At 57.6% G+C, this 16,321-nt stretch overlaps 5 protein-coding genes across 5 annotated transcripts; 1 reads left to right on the forward strand and 4 right to left on the reverse strand.

Annotated features, from left to right (window-relative positions):
* Positions 1-650: 650 nt before the first annotated feature.
* On the reverse strand, positions 651-2,897 carry BKCO1_880001 (calcium channel subunit mid1; the record flags this gene model as incomplete). Its single annotated transcript, XM_020279667.1, has 2 exons — positions 651-1,402; positions 1,481-2,897. 2 exons carry the CDS (start codon positions 2,895-2,897, stop codon positions 651-653), a joined length of 2,169 nt encoding a protein of 722 aa, XP_020125461.1.
* Positions 2,898-4,663: 1,766 nt separating this feature from the next.
* Positions 4,664-7,026, reverse strand: BKCO1_880002 (amp-binding enzyme; the record flags this gene model as incomplete). Its single annotated transcript, XM_020279678.1, has 5 exons — positions 4,664-4,763; positions 4,843-6,424; positions 6,483-6,704; positions 6,764-6,797; positions 6,859-7,026. The coding sequence occupies 5 exons, from the start codon at positions 7,024-7,026 to the stop codon at positions 4,664-4,666; spliced, it is 2,106 nt and encodes a 701-aa protein (XP_020125459.1).
* A 1,806-nt stretch (positions 7,027-8,832) lies between these two features.
* Positions 8,833-10,593, reverse strand: BKCO1_880003 (o-acetylhomoserine-lyase; the record flags this gene model as incomplete). The annotated part of the gene is made up of 7 exons (XM_020279680.1): positions 8,833-9,000; positions 9,079-9,172; positions 9,236-9,804; positions 9,868-10,227; positions 10,294-10,377; positions 10,433-10,487; positions 10,544-10,593. The coding sequence occupies 7 exons, from the start codon at positions 10,591-10,593 to the stop codon at positions 8,833-8,835; spliced, it is 1,380 nt and encodes a 459-aa protein (XP_020125460.1).
* A 1,189-nt stretch (positions 10,594-11,782) lies between these two features.
* BKCO1_880004 (replication factor c subunit 4) lies at positions 11,783-13,001 on the reverse strand (the record flags this gene model as incomplete). Its single annotated transcript, XM_020279681.1, has 4 exons — positions 11,783-12,014; positions 12,066-12,488; positions 12,537-12,857; positions 12,913-13,001. 4 exons carry the CDS (start codon positions 12,999-13,001, stop codon positions 11,783-11,785), a joined length of 1,065 nt encoding a protein of 354 aa, XP_020125457.1.
* A 1,191-nt stretch (positions 13,002-14,192) lies between these two features.
* Positions 14,193-15,671, forward strand: BKCO1_880005 (aspartic-type endopeptidase; the record flags this gene model as incomplete). Its single annotated transcript, XM_020279682.1, has 2 exons — positions 14,193-14,270; positions 14,322-15,671. 2 exons carry the CDS (start codon positions 14,193-14,195, stop codon positions 15,669-15,671), a joined length of 1,428 nt encoding a protein of 475 aa, XP_020125458.1.
* Positions 15,672-16,321: the final 650 nt, after the last annotated feature.

Below are 16,321 nucleotides of genomic sequence, written 5' to 3' on the forward strand. Positions count from 1 at the left end.
CTTAGACTTTTACGACAGTCAGCATTTTCCAAAAAAAAAAAAAAAACCTCCCGCAGACGCATCGCCACGTCATTATCAATCATTGATTTTTTTGCTGCCACGATCCAGGTGAGAGAATCGCTGCCGGCGATCAAGAGGCAGTAAAACGATGTCGAAGACCTCAACGCAGTCCATTTGTTGTAAGGCAAAGAAACACGAGCGACGAAGGGGAAGGATCCAGACAGAGACGAAGACTCACTTATATATGTATAGCGTCGAGTGTACTACAGATGCATGGGAAGATGACGTGCTGCTGCTGTTGGCCATGACATGATCGATATCAACGAACCTTTTGCACATGTGCAGAATCCAGCCTCAACGACACTAAACAAGAAAAGTGCAATCAACCATGTGCGAATCACATCCATGCTTTCTGACGCATCATGTCAATTTTCTTGCTGTTGAGAAAAAGGAACGACAAAAAAAAAACAATGGGAAAACCAAAAGCGCCGCCCAGCCATCTCTCAACAACGCCTTTTGAAAGAGAGAGAGAGACGTACTTCACATATATACCGATCCGAACTCACTCCTTTTCCTCACCACCACCACCACCTCCTCCATCCATCCCCATCCCCCCAGGATTTTCGCCCCCACCCAATAACAAAAAAGACCTACGCGCCCCAACCCCCCCACAGAACCCACCCCACCGTCGCCCCAGCAACCACCGCGCTCCTCCCCACCAGCCCCCCCATCCCCATCACCAAACTCGCCCCCCCATTGACGTAATACACCGCGCCGAGATAGCTGCACGTGACGGACCCGTCCTCGTTGCCGTTGCGGTTCCCGTAGCTGCGCTCGAGCCCCCTGCCGCGGACGGGGCACGCGAACTCGAAGCTGGCGGGGCAGCTCTGGATGAGGGAGTAGCACAGGTCCTCGCAGGGGAGGACCTCCTTGTAAGGGCCGGGCTGGACCTTTTCGTCGATGATGGGGTTGCGCGAGCTGTTGGCGTAGAGGCGGTCGCGGAGGGTGGCGTTGCTGAGGGGGTTGGCGCCGTCGTTGTCGCGGCCGAACTGCGTGTCGGCGAGGGCGGTGCCGTTGGCGAAGGGCTGCGCGATGTTGCGGGGTTGCAGCCAGGCGTCGGTGGCGGAGAAGTCTTCGCAGCGGGGGATGGTGACGGCGCAGAGCCAGTTCTTGTAGTCGTGGGCGCAGTCGTCGCACGTCTTGGCGAGGGAGTATTGCGCCGTGTTGGTCGTGTTGCACGGGATCTGCTGGAGCGAGTAGTTGAAGTTTTGGTAGTGGTTCGCCGCGTACGAGTCGTACAGGTCCACCAGCGTCGTCAGGTTGTACCGGTTCGGGTTCGAGGGGACGGCGTATGCGACCTCGTCGCAGAAGGTGAGGTTGAAGATGACTTGGCAGTTGCCGTCTGGAATAAACGCACGAGTCAACAATGTCATTCTCTCTTTCTCTCACTCTCTCTGCGAGCTGGGTTTTTGGAACTTACCGGCCTTCGTCGTGAAGTTTACTGGTGCCCAGACCTGCCCACCGCCACCGACGACACCCGATCCGGCAGCCGTCGAATTGCCGTACATGACCGGGAAAGCAAAATACGGCGTGCTCCCGTTCAGACCCTGGACGTAGAACTGCTCCTTCGGCTTGTTTCCCAAGCCCCTGGTCGTCATGCCGCTGATCTGGCTCGACGGTTCCTCGTTCCACGCGTTCAACAACCCGCAGTAGGACCTTTCCATGCCCTTGATGGCCGTCATGTTGCTGCTGTACGCGAACAGCTGGAAAGGATTACCCGCCCGCATCCAACGTTCGTAGTCGTCCTCGCCTGGGTCTGATGACGTAAGGTTGTCCGTGACGAACAGTGCCGAGTTTGTATCCGTATCGACGAGGTACACGAACGAGTTGGCAGACTTGGGTTCGTTGTATTGATGGAAGGACTGGTCGATAGAGGCCGCAACCTGGAATTGCCAGTCCCCAGTAAAGCCGTCGGGTAGAGGCGACGGGGCAGACACGCCAATGTACACGTTCGAAGTCGCGTTGATCGTAGCGCTCGCGAAGCCGCCGCTCAGCGTGTGCGTGCTCTGCAGAGTGCTCTCCGCGCTCGGCCCGGGCGACTTGTTCTTGTCCGAAGTCGAGATGTACAGCGTCAGCTGCGGCGGAGCTTCCTGCGTCGTCGTCCCATTGATGTCCGGCTGATTACACGTATTCATCGACACGTACACCTGCCTCGTCGCCGCCGCCCTCTTCCTCAGCACAACCTTCCCATCCACGTCCACGTCCACGTCCTCGTCCCCCTCCTCCTCCTCCTCCTCCTCCTCCTCCACCTCCACCCCCACCCCCCTCCTCTTCAGCTCCCTATCCATACTCTCCCTCGACAACAGCTTCCTCCCATCCATCTCCGGCAACCCAGGCGTCTCAGCCGAAAAATTGCCCCAAACAGACGAGTTCTCAAACCGAAAATAAAGCGTCTTCCCCGCCAGGATCGAGCTCGTGCCCACCTCGTTATTCGTCAGCGTCACGAACGACGACGACGACGACGACGACGCCTGCCTCCCGATGATATCCCGTATCACGCCCACAAACGCGGGTTCGTACTGCGACACCTGCTGCTGCTGCCGCCGCCGCTCCTCCTCCTCCTCCTCGTCCTCGTCCTCCCCATCCGCTCCCGCTCCCGCCCTCGCGTCGTCCAGCTCCAGCTCCACGCCCACAAACCCCATCACGTCCTCCTGCGCTAACCGCATGTGATTGTGATCCGCCTCCTCGCCCGGCGCCGCCGCCGCCGACGGCGGCGACACCTCCGCCGCGTATGCGACGAAGCTCGACGACGAGAACGACGACGCCGGGGAGCCGAGCGAGGCGAGGCATGTGAGCGCGGCGAAACCGGCGGCGGCGAACGCTGCTGCCGCCGTCATCCGTGACCGCGACCGCGATGGTCGCGACCGCGGCGGGGGCGGGGGCGCAAGGTCGAGGCGCGCCATCGAGGTTTCCTCTATCCTTTGTTTTTTTTCCCCCTCAATCCCTGATCCCTCCGTTGGACCACCAACCAACCGGAATGCTGGGCAGAAAAAATCCCCCCCTCCTCTCTCTCTCTCTGGTCCGAGTTACGCGTGGGACGAGAAGTTGGGGCGCGACGCGGCGGCGAGTATTTTTTGGGGGAGAAGGGCGCTTTTGGCAGGCGCCGGGCGGTTCGTGAGGCGGGGATGTTTTGAGGCGTGAGGACGTTTTGAGGCGTGAGGACGTTTACGGTGCGTTGGTAGGTAGGTAGGTAGGTAGGTAGGTTGGCTGGTGAGTGGGTATGTACGGCGGCGGACGGGAAGGGTTGGGTCGTTCGTTCGTTCGTTTGCTTGCTTGCTTGCTTTGCCGCGCAAGCAGGAAAGGTAGGTAGGTAGAAGCTATGTAATTGCTCCCCGCGGGGGATGGGGCGAATTGGCCGTGCGGCGGCGGCGGCGGCGGCGGCGGCGGCGTTATGTAGATCGGAGAGCGTTGGGCGTCGTCGACCGGCTGGGTCAGTATTGCGCCGCGGGGAATGCGGTGTTTCCTCGACGCCTGTTCGTTTTGCGGTTGTGTGTGTGTGTACGGCGTCCCTCTGGACGATGATTGTGTGTGAGTGAGTGAGAGAGGGGTGAGCGTTGCAGATGTGCGGGATGCGCGACGCGTGGGGTGTGCACGTCAACCACGGGGGTTCCGTCGGCAGCGCGGTTTTTTCTGGGACGGACGGCGGTCGGAGAGCGAGCGAGCGAGCGAGCGAGTGCAATCGAGAGGATAAGATCCCGCGCCAAAACAGACAAGAGGGAGCAAAAAAACAAAACAAAAAATAACGAGAGGTGGAAACGTCCGTAGAAACGACAGCAACCGCAATTCGTCGTTAAGTGGTGGTAGAGCAGAGAAGAAGGAGCTAGAAAAGAACTAAGGCATGTAAGACGACGTAGCAGCAGCACGAGTCTGTATGCAGCAACAAGGGTGCCTGTCACGACACGACACGAGACACGAACGCCCACAACGTGCAACGCAAAGCCAAATAATAACTACTACACGATGGTCTCCGTCTACCCTTCCGCTTTTCCCGCCCAGCACGCACGCTCAGCACCCTCCCTCCCTCCCTTCCATTCCTCTCGTCAGATCCCGCCCGTTCCATCGTGCATGCGCGTCCCTTTTCCGGCTCTTCGGCATCGATATGTTTCAGCAGCCGAATGCCACCACTTCCACGTGCGAAGCGGGAGAGGAAAAAAAGGAAGCTCCCGTAACTCTAATTGCTTTGTTAGCAACAATTCCCCGTACTCTTCGAAAGACATATATTCCAAACTCGTTCCGCCTCGGCTTGCGAAGCATTGACAAGGTCCATAGATTCGATCGAAAAAGACAGCAGTCAGATATGGACTAAAATCCCGCATTCATATATACCTTCGTGCTCCAGACATACTCATTGCCGCCCCCTCTTTCTCCCCAGATCCTTTGTCAGCCGCTCAAAACATGACATGCCTTCGATCTCGTCTCACCCCACCTCGCCTCTATGCCACAAAGTTGTACAAAATGGCCTCCCTATATGTTCACCAAAAGAAAAGAACGTGCAAATGCTCTGCTCCGCACCGCCGACGTCTCGGAAAGGCAACATCCAATGCGGTCCCATGAAATATCTCCCATCTCCACCACATCTGAAACGTTGACAGGACACGGATTTCTACAGCTTCGCCTTCGGAGGCTCCGCCAGCGCCTCCTCGTAGCACGCGTCGATGAGATCGCGGTACTTCTTCGCCGTCTGCGGACGCTTGAGCTTGAGACTGTCCCACACCCCCCAATCATCGTTAGCGCGACTCTCGTCTATCATCATGACCGGGGAAAAAAAAAATATCAACTTACGTCGGCGTCAAGAGCTCGTTCTCAATCGTGAACGGATCGACCAACAGCCGGATCGCCTTGACCTTCTCGTAGCTGTTGAACTTTGCCTTGCGGCCCGCCCTGTCCAGCTCCTTCAGCGCCGCCGCGCGCACCTTCGGGCTGTCCGCCGCCTCGGCGAGCGCCGCCGCGTCCGTGTCCGCGATGGCCTTGCCGAGGACCTTGCCCGCGAAGTTGGCGAACTGGTCGGGCTGGATGCCGAACAGGCCCACCAGGCACGCCTGCGTCGAGTCGCCGTGCACGTACGCCGTGCCCAGCCAGTTGCAGTTGGCCAGGTACACGTTCTCGATGCGCTCCGGCGAAATGTACTCGCCCTGCGCCAGCTTGAGCACGTTCTTGCGGCGGTCGATGATCCGGAGCCGGCCCAGCTCGTCGATCTCGCCAATGTCGCCCGTGTGGAACCAGCCGTCCGCGTCCACGCTCTTGGCCGTCTCCTCCGGGTTGCGGAAGTACTCCCGGAAACGCGTGGGGCCGCGCAGCAGGACCTCGCCGCGCGGCCTGGGCTTGTCCGTCGCGAGGTATTCCATGTCCGGGACGGACTCCAGGCAGAATTCGGTGGACGGGGTGGCGGCGCCGCAGTTGCCCGAGGAGTGGTCGCCGGCCAACTGCGCAACGGACGCGGCATACGTCTCCGTCAGGCCGTAGCCCTGGACGAAATCGTTCGCGCAGACGACGCGGAGGAAGTTCTGCAGCGAAGGATCGATCGGAGCCGAGCCAGTGACCATGGTCTTTGTCCTGTCCAGCCCGAGTGCTGCTGCAGCCTTCTTCGACCAGATGCGGTCCCAGAAGAAGTGCTGGGTGGTGGGGTTAGGGCCTTCAAGCGCGGCCAACTTGGTGCTCACAACATGTCGCGATAGCGATCCCCTGACACCCGGCGCCTGCAGAGTTGCGGCCTTGACAGCACCGCCGAAGCGGTTGTACAGACGAGGAACTCCGCTGAAAACCGTCGGCCGCAGAAGCTTCAGGTCGTCGACAAGCTCCTGGATGTTTCCGTGGAAATAGCCGATTCCACAGCCTCCCCAGAGAGCAGCATGCTCACCAACACGCTCGAAGATGTGGGCAAGAGGCAGGAAAGAGCACATGACATCGTCGCCAGTCTGGTTAGTAATGGTCATGGATGAGCTGGTGGCGCCAATGGCGTTCCTGTGCGTCAACACAACACCCTTGGGGTTACCAGTGGTGCCCGAGGTGTAATTGATGGTGATAACGTCATCCGCAGTGGGAGGGTCGTAAGGACGGGGGTTCTGCTCTCCGATCGCCTCGACATCCCTCAAGTAGAGGATGCGAACTCCAAGGTCAGCCGCGATGGCGTTGAGAAGGTCGCCCTTGGACTCGCCCGGCCGTTCGCCCTCACTAAGGGGGTCCAAGCAGACGATGAGTTGCAACGAGGGCATGCGGGGCTTGAGCTTCAAGAGAGCGGCGACGTGGTTGAGCGAAGTCGCGACGCACTTCAGCTCCGCGTGGTTTATGATGTACTCGGTGGTATCCGGGCCCAGAGTATCGTAGATGGAGACGGTGAACATTCCCTGCGACATGGCTCCCAGATCTGGATCCCACCATCAGCTGCGCCGGCATCCTACTCTCCCCTGGAAGCGATCACGTACCGGTTATCTGCCATTCCGGCCTGTTCTGGCACCACAGGCCAATACCAAGCCCGCGCACCGGCGACACGCCAGCTTCCTCGAAGACCTTGACCAGACCAGCACCGAAGTTCTTCCTCCTCGTCTGAACCGTCGCGTAGTCCTCCCACACGTATGCCCCGTACGTTTTCGTCACAGGGTCGTAGGGGCGGTAGCCAAGGCAGCGGCTCCCGGGATTGTTGCGCGCTACGGAGGCGTCAGTCCACCTCTCAGCCGGCTCTCTCTCCGTCCCCAAAAAAGCTTACCGGACTGCTCGAACGCATCGTGTAGCGTTTGGACCTAAGGAAAAGCAAAGAAAGAGTCAGCGCCTGGTCGCTCGCTCCTCATCAGGTCGACTGACCGTCTCGTCCAGCGTCTCCAGCGGGCGGTCGGCAAAGCGCCAATGCCTGTAGGTGGCGGTCCTGTTCTCGGTGGCGGTGCCGGGGACGGGCACGCTGTGGGGCTTGCCGTTCGGCGGGATGCCTCCGATATCAGCGGCGCGCTGCACCGCGAGCAACTTGGGAGCCATGGCGGTAGAATCGGGCGGTTGACGAGATGTCGACGAGCAAGCGCGAGAAATCTAACGGCTGGGGGACGAAGCTGGCATCAGGCGGCTGGTCAGCAGTCGGGTCGGCGATGCCGGGGAGGGGCTGAAGAGGGAAACCCACGCGTCGTGGCTTGAAGGCGGAGCAGTGCGGAGCCAAGAAAATGAAAGCGGAACGGTGATGTCAGGCGGGCGGCAGCACTCAAGGACGAGAGGTGTGGTCTATGCCTCTATGTCTAAAAAATCCCAAGGAAACGCGGGAAGGAGAGGCTGTCACACGCAGCTCAGGTCCGAGGAGAGAAGAAGGGGCGGGCTCCGGAGGTGGGCAAGAGCTGGAGGTGCGGCGGAGGGCGGTTGATACAGCGCATCGTCCAGCGGCCGACTGGCCGTAGGAGCCTCGGCATCTGCCCAGCTTGGGGCGACCGACGCACCGCAGCGAATCGGCCGTAGCGCACGGGCCCCAGCTATCATTCTGCCTTTAAGGAGCCCGCCATCTCCGGCACGCAACTCACCCCCCAGAACAGCATTGTCTGCGTGCTGCTAACGGCCGGACTCCCCGCTCACGCGCCCACCGCCTCGCGGCAGGGGGGTCGACCGACCCGCTGACCGAAAAACCCCCCAGCTCCTCGTCCACAGAGAGCACGGCGCCCGCTGACCTCCTTCCTCCCCCCCGGCTGCGCGCTAGCCACCGGCAGGAATTCCGGGGTAACTCAAGCCACATGCACGCCATTCAGATCGCCTTGCATCACCCTGCTGCCCACCGCACGTGACGTCTTCACATGCAAAATGGAAATATGTCCGCTCTCCCCTTGGTCCTTGGCGTTGACACATGTTGGCTTTCTTTTTTTTTCTCTTTCTTTGCAGCCACGCGGGGAAGAAGTCGCTTTTGAGGACCGAGCAAGAGGGCTTTTCCCCGCACTTCTAATCGTGTCAATCCGTATCCTGGTGGAGTGATACAGACTTGCCGCTTCTGGTAATTTGATCTCGGAAACTTGCAAATCGCAGACGTGCGTTTCCTGCACCGATTACGTCTCTGCCACACGACCAGCCGTGCCACAAAAAAGAAGGTTCTTCGATGCCTTATATGTATCGCTGTTACTGCCGTCCTTAGTTACGGGCGTTGAATATGGGTATCACTTGCTTTTCTGAAGTTCACTGCTCGCCTGGAAAACATGAGTGGATGAAGACAGGCGAGTAGAGCGATGGTGAGGCGGAATAGAAGCGAAGGTTTGCTCAGGGGCTTGAGGGGAGGTGTCACGGAGGAGACGTTAGGGAAGGAGGTGGGGAGATGGTCTAATTGGATGAAAAGCGGCGAATAGTTGAGAGCGAATATGAGACGAGACCAAAGTTGTAAGGTTCTGCCTTCTCGTAGGGTCAAATGGGCTGTAAAAAGTCCAAGCCGCTTAAGAGGCGCTTCACAAATCCAAGTTTGATAGCTAGGAGGGACCCAGAGTAAGGTCATTTAAAATGCAAAAATTCGAACTCAAGACGAACGTTCCCAAGTTGATCCAACGTATCAGACCTGTCTGGAGAACGAACAAATCTCCAATGTATTACTCCAGTCTCGGATTAAACGTGGAGACTGTAGACACAATAGCAAATCACACAAATGAAACCAAGCGCGGCGTCAAGCCCATGGCAACTCGAACTTCGGATAGAATATAATTGCATTTACAAACCCGCTCAACAAAAATTATTCAAAGGGAATCATAAAACACACGGGAATATCGCTCTCTCACTCACTCACACACACTCTCTCTCTCCAAGCCTCTCTAAACCATCTTGTTTTCTCTAGGTGGAACCGCTCAGCTTAGCGTCAACAGCAACGCTGCCCGTCTTGGCAGCGTTCGCCGCATCGCCAGAAGCCTCCGGCTTGGTCGCGGACTGTGCGAAAGACTGCTCGAAGTCGGCAATGATGTCGTCGATATGCTCGGTTCCGACAGAGATACGGATGAGATCCTGCAAGCGGGGAGATGATTAGAAACTTGTTTGACCCTCTTGATCCGCTCCTTTCGAATCGGTGCCGTGGGAACATACTTCAGTGACGCCACTGCTGATCTTCTCTTCATCGCTAAGTTGCTCATGAGTGGTGCTCCAGGGGTGAATGGCCAAAGACTTGGAGTCACCGACACTGTTTCGATACGCGATCAGTAACCTCGCTCGAGCGATTGCTAGTTCATCAGCAGTGACTTACTTGGCGAGGTTGGAGATAAGCTTCAAATTGTCAACGACCTGGCTACCCGCCTCGGCGTCACCCTTGACACCAAAAGACAAGACACCGCCGAAGCCCCTGGGGAGGTATTTCTTGGCGAGCTGGTGGCTGGGATGGTTCTCGAGACCAGGGTACGAGACCCACGAGACATTGGGGTTCTGCTCGAGCCACCTGGCGAGCTTGATCGCGTTCTCGGCGTGCCTCTCGCAACGCAGAGAGAGCGTCTCAAGACCGAGCAGGAGCTGCTGGGCAGCGAAGGGGTTCAGCGCCGGGCCGAGGTCTCGGAGGATCTCGACGCGGACACGGATGGCGAAAGTGATGGGGCCGAACGTCTCCCAGAACTTCAGGCCGTGGTAGCCGGGCGAAGGCTCGACCATGGTGGGGAAGCGCTTCGCGTTCTTGCCCCAGTCGAACTTGCCGCTGTCGATAACGACACCGCCGATGGTGGTACCGTGACCACCAATCCACTTGGTTGCCGAGTGCACGACAATGTCAGCGCCATGGTCAATGGGGCGACAGAAGAAACCGCCGGCACCGAAGGTGTTGTCAACCTGAACAATATCCAACCCTGTTAGCTCTTGTTCCGGCTTCAATGGAATTACGAACCCACGTACAACAACAGGCACACCGGCATCGTGCGCAATTTTGCAGATTGCCTCATAGTCTGGCACATTGTACTTGGGGTTGCCAATGCTCTCAAGGTAAATAGCCTTGGTCTTGTCATCGATCAAGGCCTTGAAGTCCTCAGGCTTGTCGCCATTGACGAATTTGGTGTTGATGCCTAGGCGCCGGAAGGCAACCTTGAACTGGTTGTAAGTACCGCCGTACAGGTTCGAGGTCGAGATGATGTTGTCGCCAGCTTCGGCAAGGGCGGCGATGGCCAGAAACTGAGCAGCCTGACCGGACGCGGCTGCGACGGCCGCAACGCCGTTCTCGAGGGCTGCCATACGCTTCTCGAAGACATCGACGGTGGGCTAGACATGACGCAGTCTCCTCTCAGCTTATGCGCTCGCCAAAAATCCTGGGGCCCAATTGCTTACATTCATGATGCGGCTGTAGATGTTGCCGAACTCCTTGAGGCCGAACAGCCTCGCACCGTGCGCGGAGTCATTGAAGACGTATGACTGCGAATTTCAGTTTCTAAAGCCGGAGATACGATCAAGAGCTGTGAAAACGCACAGTAGTGGCGTAGATGGGCGTCGCGCGAGACCTAGTCGCCGGGTCAGGCTCCTGGCTGTGAGCACTTGGTCAGCGCAGTCATAACAGCTCATCGCGCCGGATAGCACCTACCCAGCGTGAAGCTGGAGGGTCTCGAATCTCTGAGGAGTCTCGTCGCTCATTTTGTCTTGCTGCGGAGTAACTCGCGAAGCTCAAGCCCAAGGTCTGGTCGTATGGTATAACGATCCGAAAATTCACAGTCACGGTGCTGGAGAGGAGGAGGGGTGAAGAACACAAGTAAGAGAGAGCGGGCAGCAGCCGTGAGATTTGAGCAGTTCCGAGATCGGTCGCTGGGATGAAGGTCTCTGCGGGGACCCTGGATGGCGTGCTTGACGCCATCTGCGAACGCGTGAGATGCAGCAGACGCCCCGCCGTTAATTCGCGCCTTCTCTTGTCCACAGCAACGCCCATTCCCTGCTCGGCGTGGCCGAGAGGATCTCAACCACAAGGAGCCACCGCCACGCCTTTTGCGCAAGACAGTCAATATATGAGCTTCTCGATCGGCAGCCGCGGGATGTGAGCGTCGCGGGGAATCCGTCAGTGCGCTGCGGGGTAGGTGTTTCTTTATCGATAGCCGCGAGAGCCTTCCCCGCCGACCACGCAGCTGGCGCCAGGAACAATCTGGCTACCCACTTCTGTGAGGTCATGTTGCTTATGCTTGGCTCCGTCTCCTGGCCTCCGGGACTGGTGTTGTCCAGTTGGTCCCCTTGGCCCCACGTTTCTGGATTGAGGGGTGCGTGCGGGTGCTGCTCCAGCGCGATGCATGAGATCTTCGAGGCTAATCGACCAATGACAAGCTCGCTGAACTTAAGCAGGAGTCCACGTGCATTGACACCGCTCCGAGTCAGGTTGGAGCGTTGGAGCCCTGCTGTTCTTCCGAGGGAGCCATCCATGCCATAGCGAGCGTGGGGTAATAAGAGAGTTAGCACGCAGGGGACGATAAAAAAATTATCTAGACTTGAGACCCAAACGCTTGTGGCAACCGCATCCGGTCATGGCTTTAAACTCATGCTATATCTCGCTTCCATTCGCATCTTGTGCCGTGGCACCCGAAGAGACAACAGCCCGTGATGTCGAACCACTAGCGAGTCGATTTCGTCCGAGCTCCGCAGTCTAACTCAAGCTCCCTGTTCGGCACTGAGGCCTGTCTCACTCCGTAACTGATTTTCCTGATAATCCTAGCGCCTTGTTGGTCATTATTTTTAGATTCCAGCCCCATCCTCTCAAGCTCATGCCCCGCCTACATTCCTATCCATAACGCCGTGTAAGATGCAGCAAACACAATTTCCGAGACCAGGCAAAATCGGTCTTTCACGACTTTGACTTCGGGATTGCGAACAGGCTGGGCTTCATGTTAATCTTACACAGCCGTGCAACGCATCCAGACAACTGCAGGAAGGTTTGCACGCCTTCGAGGATGCGCATGTGTGTGAAGCCGATTTCCTTGATGAACTCAAGCTTGGCGTGCTCAGACAGGCTAGGAATCGTTTTGGTGACCTTGAACATGGTGCTGATGATGTCGTGGCAAGAATATCCGAGCTCCCTATGACCAGTGTCAGTGATGCTGCCATGCCCAAGTAAACATGGAACCCACCAGAGCTCGCGGAGGCTGTCGAGAGCGACATCGACGTTCTGCTCATGGCAAGCCTTGATCATTGCTTGGACCTTGATGGGATGCGGGCTGTCAACCACTTTGAAGACATTGTCACCGTTGACGAAGCCGAAGCCCGCATGCGTGCTCTGCAGGTTGTTGATTGCCTGACGCATGTCTCCCTCGGCCGAAAACACAAGAGCGGCAAGACCGTCTTCGGAATACTCGACCTTCTCCGCCTCGCAGATCTGCATCAGCCGCTTTACGAGTTGCGCGTCCGTCAACCGGGAATACCGCAAAATGGCGCAACGGGACTGAAGCGGCTCGATGATCTTGTTCGATTGGTTGCACGCGAAGGCGAACCGAGTCGTCGACGAGTATATTTCCATGGTTCGCCGTAAGGCTTGCTGAGCACCCGACGTCATACTAGTCACCGGTCAGCGTGGTCCAGGATGACGGTCTAGCACAGCCTACCTGTCTGCCTCATCCAGGATGACAATTTTCTGTCGGCCTGCGGGGAGCGTGACCTTCTTCTGCGCAAAACCCTTGATACGGTTTCTCACAACATCAATGCCTCGCTCATCGCTGGCGTTGAGCTCCAGGACAGCTTCTTTGTATGCATCTCCAAGCAGCTGGCGGGCCAGGCACAATATCGACGTGGTCTTTCCAATGCCAGGCATGCCCGAGATGATAACGTGCGGCATGTTTCCATCTTTGGCAATGATTTTGAGGCGCTCGATTGTCTCGGTGTTGCCTACGATGTCGTCTAAGATGAGCGGACGGTATTTCTCAACCCTAGAGCGCAACACCATCAGTGCGGGAAACGGCAGGGTGAGCCACAGAAACGGACCATGGCAGTTCGTAGCCGGCGGCGGTGCCGTTGGGTTGGGCCTTCAGGCCGTTGCGCGCGGCAGCGCTGGAAGACTCGGCGGTCACCATGGTGGCGAGCGATACCGTGGTGGTGGGTTGGCGCGATGCTGAGCTTGACGATTGCGTCGCGTGCTGTGGAGCAGTCGCGTCAACGCGTGTTCAACCGCGCCCGCGAAAAGCGAGGCCCGTGCACCAGGCTTCTCAGGGCTCGGGCCACGGACAGGGCTCAGGCAGGGTTCAGGCAGGGCTCAGTCCTTCGGTTTCGCCACAGGCCGAGCGCGAGATCTTCCGCCAGCCTCATTTAGCGCTCTCACACTCCCCGCACCACAGCACCCCTCTTGTCATGCAGGGCCCTGAGCACGATGGGGGGGCCTTGTCGCACTCCAGATCCACAGAGACGCCCTGATGCGCTCGCGCTGCTGCCGCCCTGTACCTGCGCCGAACTCTGCCAACAGTGGCAGACAGCTGACGGTCCGACGGAGACAGCCGCGTCTCCGGGCCACAGGCCGCAGCCTTACGCGTCACATCCGCCTTCAGCAAAGTCTCAGCCTATGGGCCCATGCGGTACGGCTCGGCGGCGGCAGCTGGCCAGCTGGCAGCACGCAATCCTGCTTGTGCGGCCTTAAGGGCAGCTTGGCTCGGTGCATGGCAAAACTCGGACTCAGCGGCTTCCGGCACATCGCGGCTGTCGCTGTCGCAAAAGCTGTGGGTTGGGGACGCGCGCCTCGCAACCTATCGTTTACCAACACGGCGCTTACATCCAGCGTCTCCGGCCCCCATCAGCCGCAATCCTTACCTGGTCAGCGTATAGTGCAATGATGCTCTGCACAGCCTGGCTGATTGCTTGGGCCAAGTAACGCTCAGCCGTCAGCAGTCGAAACGCAGTGGCCGTCTCAGTCCGCTGCTCAATGGCAATGCAGTATTTCTCAGGAACGCCCCGCGCAGTCTGCGCATCTGGTACTAGCCTTTTCTCTTCCCTTTCTCTTCATCTTCTTTTCCGCCGGTGGCGCGTGAGGTAAGCTTGGTCCGTCATTGCCGACCTCCGCCACACTACTTCTGGAGAGTCGTCGTCATCACCGTACGTCGTACGTACCTCTCCGCGGGGGCTCATAACAATCCCTGATCGCACAGCCGTCGCAGTTTTCTGCCGGCCCACTACCCGCGTGCTTCTCGCTTCTCCAAAAGTTATATCCTGGACGGCATCCTGCCTTGCTTGCATTCCTATTTTGTACATCTCGCCAACCTCCTTCACCCGGAACCATGAGGTGCACTGTCGCACTGACGCTCGCCACGGGCTTAATATCCTTAACCGACGGCCTCCAATTGGCCAAGAGAACAGTATGCCGCTACCTCCTTGCCACACCATCCATCCCCTAACCTTGACCTCAGGACTCGGCACCAAAGGTTTTCGGTGCTGAAATCCAAAGAAGACATGTCTCAAATCCCATTGAGCGCGACCAAGCGAGGAGGAGAAGAAAGAGAGACAGTCTGCAGGAGACTCTCGACAACCTGGAAACACTCTACTTCGCAAACGCCTCCCTAGGAACTCCTGCCCAATCACTCCGTCTCCATCTGGACACCGGCTCGAGCGACCTCTGGGTGAACACTGATGATTCCGATCTCTGCTCCTCTTCCCAGAACGACTGCTCGAGCTCTGGCACCTACAGCGCGAACGACTCGTCAACATACGAATATGTCAACAGCCTGTTCAACATTTCCTATGTGGACGGCTCTGGTGCATCCGGTGATTATGTCAAGGATACCTTCACCTTTGGCGGCCAAAATCTCACGGATATGCAATTTGGTATTGGCTACACGTCGACTTCGTCAGAAGGTGTCTTGGGAATTGGTTACACCAAGAACGAAGTCGCTGTCAATCGAGCCGGTCTCGCCGCTTATCCCAACTTGCCCCAGCTTTTGGTCAACAAGGGAATCATCCAATCCAATGCCTACAGTCTGTGGTTGAACGATCTGGATGCGAGTAAAGGAAACATCCTCTTTGGCGGCGTGGACACGGAAAAGTACCACGGCAGTCTATCGACCCTCCCCATCCTCCAGGAGGCCAGCCAGTACAGGGAGCTTATCATTGCGCTGACCGGCATCGGCTCCAACGGCAACACCGGAACGTACTTAAACAGTAACACCAGCAGTACCGATGCCGTCCCTGTGCTTCTCGATTCGGGCAGCAGTCTCACCTATCTGCCGGACGATGTCGTCACCAGCATTTACAACGATTTCGACGCCGTTTACGACGAGAATGAGGGTGCTGCCTTCATTGACTGCGATGCGGCTACCAGTTCCGACTCGCTGGAGTTCACCTTCAGCTCCCCCACGATCAGCGTCCCGATGAATGAGCTGGTCCTCTTGGCAGGCTATTCAAAGGGCCAAGCCGTCTGCATTCTTGGCATCAGCCCAGCCGGAGACTCCACTGCCGTGCTTGGTGACACCTTCCTGCGGTCCGCTTATGTCGTATATGACCTCGCCAACAACGAGATCTCCCTTGCTCAGACCAATTACAACGCCACTGACTCGAACATTGAGGAAATCACCACTGGCACCGCTTCCGTTCCGGACGCAACCGGCGTCGCCAATGCCGTGTCAGCCATTGTCGTTGCCACCGGAGGCGCAAGGAACGGCGGCCTGGACGTCTCTGACAACGCTGCCATGCCGATGAAGACGGCGATGCCGGTGGCTCCCATCGCCGCCGCGGCTGCCGCGGGTCTGCTCTTCGCGCTTTAGGCCGCCAAACTCCCGTGGGGCACGAGGATCTCAATGCACCACCTTGTATGGAGATGATCTCGACCCGCTTTCACATTTGCGTAACGACCGGTATGCGGCATCATGAGCGTTTCACATTTGACTGTTGCATCAGACACTGGGGTTTAGGAGTTTTATTACTTTATGATGGGGAGTTTCGCGTTTTCTAGACGATACCTTTAGCCCTTTTCCATCATCTTTTCTCTCGTTGGGGCGGGTTTGTTCTAGCAGGCCTTGGGGAGTATCTATTATATCACTTGCAGTTTATGTGGATAAACACAAGATTATGTTGAGCGTAGAGACATCATTGGGAAATGCAGATGATACCACATTCTCAAGAAAGAAAGCATCGTATGCGAATGCGGAGTGGGTACTTTCCTTTTTTAAAAATCATGGTCGATCCTCATACCTCCTTGGGTGCCTTAGCGTGAAGACATGCGTGTGGGTTGTGTATGGCGCCATTTTCGTCTTGCGTGCCGGCTGCCACAATGAAAATGTGGGAATGTGTAGCAGATGCGTATGAGATTAAGATTGTCGATGGCCAAACCCCAGACCCCGGTCTCCCCTCCCCTCGCCCCCCTCCACCTATAATGCGTGCTCTTATACGATCCTGTCGTATACCGATCTCGCCT

This window comes from Diplodia corticola, assembly GCF_001883845.1.
Source record: "Diplodia corticola strain CBS 112549 chromosome Unknown scaffold88, whole genome shotgun sequence".
Taxonomy (NCBI): Eukaryota; Fungi; Ascomycota; class Dothideomycetes; order Botryosphaeriales; family Botryosphaeriaceae; genus Diplodia; species Diplodia corticola.